This window comes from Rhagoletis zephyria, unplaced genomic scaffold, assembly GCF_001687245.7.
Source record: "Rhagoletis zephyria isolate East Lansing unplaced genomic scaffold, Rhagoletis_zephyria_1.1 Rzeph_scaffold_00617, whole genome shotgun sequence".
NCBI classification, from domain to species: Eukaryota; Metazoa; Arthropoda; class Insecta; order Diptera; family Tephritidae; genus Rhagoletis; species Rhagoletis zephyria.
The window spans coordinates 77,635-79,615 of NW_016157701.1; the positions used below are offsets into that span (position 1 = coordinate 77,635).

The 1,981-nt window shown below is 35.4% G+C and overlaps 1 protein-coding gene across 1 annotated transcript in view; it reads right to left on the reverse strand.

Moving 5' to 3' along the window:
* The window catches only part of Cph (BCL11 transcription factor chronophage), a 99,528-nt gene that overhangs the window by 50,647 nt on the left and 46,900 nt on the right, over positions 1-1,981 (reverse strand). The window contains exons 3-4 of the mRNA XM_017613145.1: positions 1,111-1,299; positions 771-1,049 (exon numbers count right to left, since the gene is read on the reverse strand). Of these exons, the coding sequence (XP_017468634.1) occupies positions 771-1,049; positions 1,111-1,299 (468 nt within the window). The remainder of the gene's footprint in view (positions 1-770; positions 1,050-1,110; positions 1,300-1,981) is intronic.

The window sequence follows — 1,981 nt, forward strand, 5'->3', positions numbered from 1 at the left end:
ATATATATATATATATATATATATAATATATATATATATATATAACATCATAAGTATGAAGTAAGTTGCGATGTACGAACCACTAAATTCTGCGCCCTTTGTGATCAATGAGGGCATAACCATTACAGATAATTCTTATCTTTTTTGAACTCATGCTAAAAACTTTGCAGTGGCTTTTGATGTCAGGATTACCTGTTTTTATTTAGCAGGATTGCGATGCTCACTGCATTTTTGAAGGGTGAAAGCCTAAAGGTCAAGAGTGATGACGTGACAAATCCATACATACATATGTATGTACTTATCAATGCCCATTGTTTTTCTGCTGTGTTTCCGCTCTGTCCAAATACATACATATTGCATGTGATTTTTTTCTTGCGTTGACATATCAAATAAATCTTTAACATCAAAAACATTTTTGTGCGGAATTCTTTTTAAATTATGCATTGCCCTGTCTGTCAACAGTGGTGTCGCATAGTTCACCAGCGTATCTGCATGTCATATGTTTGTGTGCATCTCGCTCTGCTAATGTATGTACATACGTACATCAAGCATGTAGGTATTTATATATGTTTGCAACGAAAATATTTTGGATATTCAACACTCGAAATCAGAGTGGTGCCCTCTCTAACTAAATACTTAGCATCATTGGAATGTTAGAATCAATGAATCCACAATAATTAAAAATTTATAATATAAATGCAGGTAGGTATGTACCTCCACATAGGTATATGTAATTGTAATTTTATAATTTTTAAATGAGACAATCCTACCTGAGTGCAATGTGTTAGATTCCGCGTCAACAACTTCAATTTTCGGACGTTTTGACATCGGTTGACCATCGTTATTGTCCTGGCTGGAATCGTTAGCAAGCAATGCGTTGTTCATACTCGTTTCATCATTGCAGAGCTCCACTTCCTGCTTTATCCTTATAGTGTTAAGCTTTTCTGTATCACCTGCTAATTCGGACTCATTTAAGTTAGTATTGACGCATTCCGAAGGCGCATTTTTCTCCACCGTTTCTTCATGCCTGGGCGTTGTGTTGTCATTTTCTGTTGAAGCGTAATTCAATGAAATACATTTTTAAAAAGCATATGCAAATTTTTAACTCACCGTCTACTAAGCGCTTGGGAGTGCTGGACGCACCATCGGCTAAGAGATCCGCAGGACTGGGAGGTGGCGTGTGGATGCGTGATCCAGACCCAGAAGCTTTCCGAATAATGATTGGAGCTGATATCGAAGGTCTTCTGTTAACTAGGCTTAGAGGTCGACCATCGTCCGCATCTCTGTCGGTTGTTGGAGCTGTAGGAATTGAAATGCATTATTATTCTCTTTGTCTGTTTTTTCTTGAGAATAAAAATGTCAAGAGGTAAAAATATGTACACATATATATATACATATGTATATGTATCCTTAAAGGGTATATGGAAAAAAATTTTAACAAAAACAATTTAATTTCAATTTGATGCATTAGTACAATAAGATTTTCATACATCTTTTTTAAAAAGAAGAAATATATGCATCTATCTTGAAGGGCATTTCTGCAGTCAAGCTTTGTAAAATAAAGACCGAGTTCCTTCTAAATGGCAAACTATTCAGCTAGCGGCGTCGTATAAAATAAATAAGTTAATAGTAAAAACAAATATTTTTAAAGCAAGCTTTCTAAATATGAACGAAATCGGACCATAAATACTGGTTTACCAAATATATCAACTTGCGCGCCACCTATCGGCAAATTTCCTATCGGAAAGGTGGTGCCTCAGAGGTGGTCCCATATAAATTTTGTTTAGATCCGATCGATCATTGAATCACGAAGAAATTAACGGTACTATCAAATTTTTATATGAGAATTGAAGTCGGTTTCGTTTTTATACCCGAGCGCACTTGTGCACAAGGGTATTATAACTTTGTTCACATAACGGTTGTTTGTAACAGGCAAAACGAATCGAGATAGATATAGACAAATGTATACATAAATGATCAG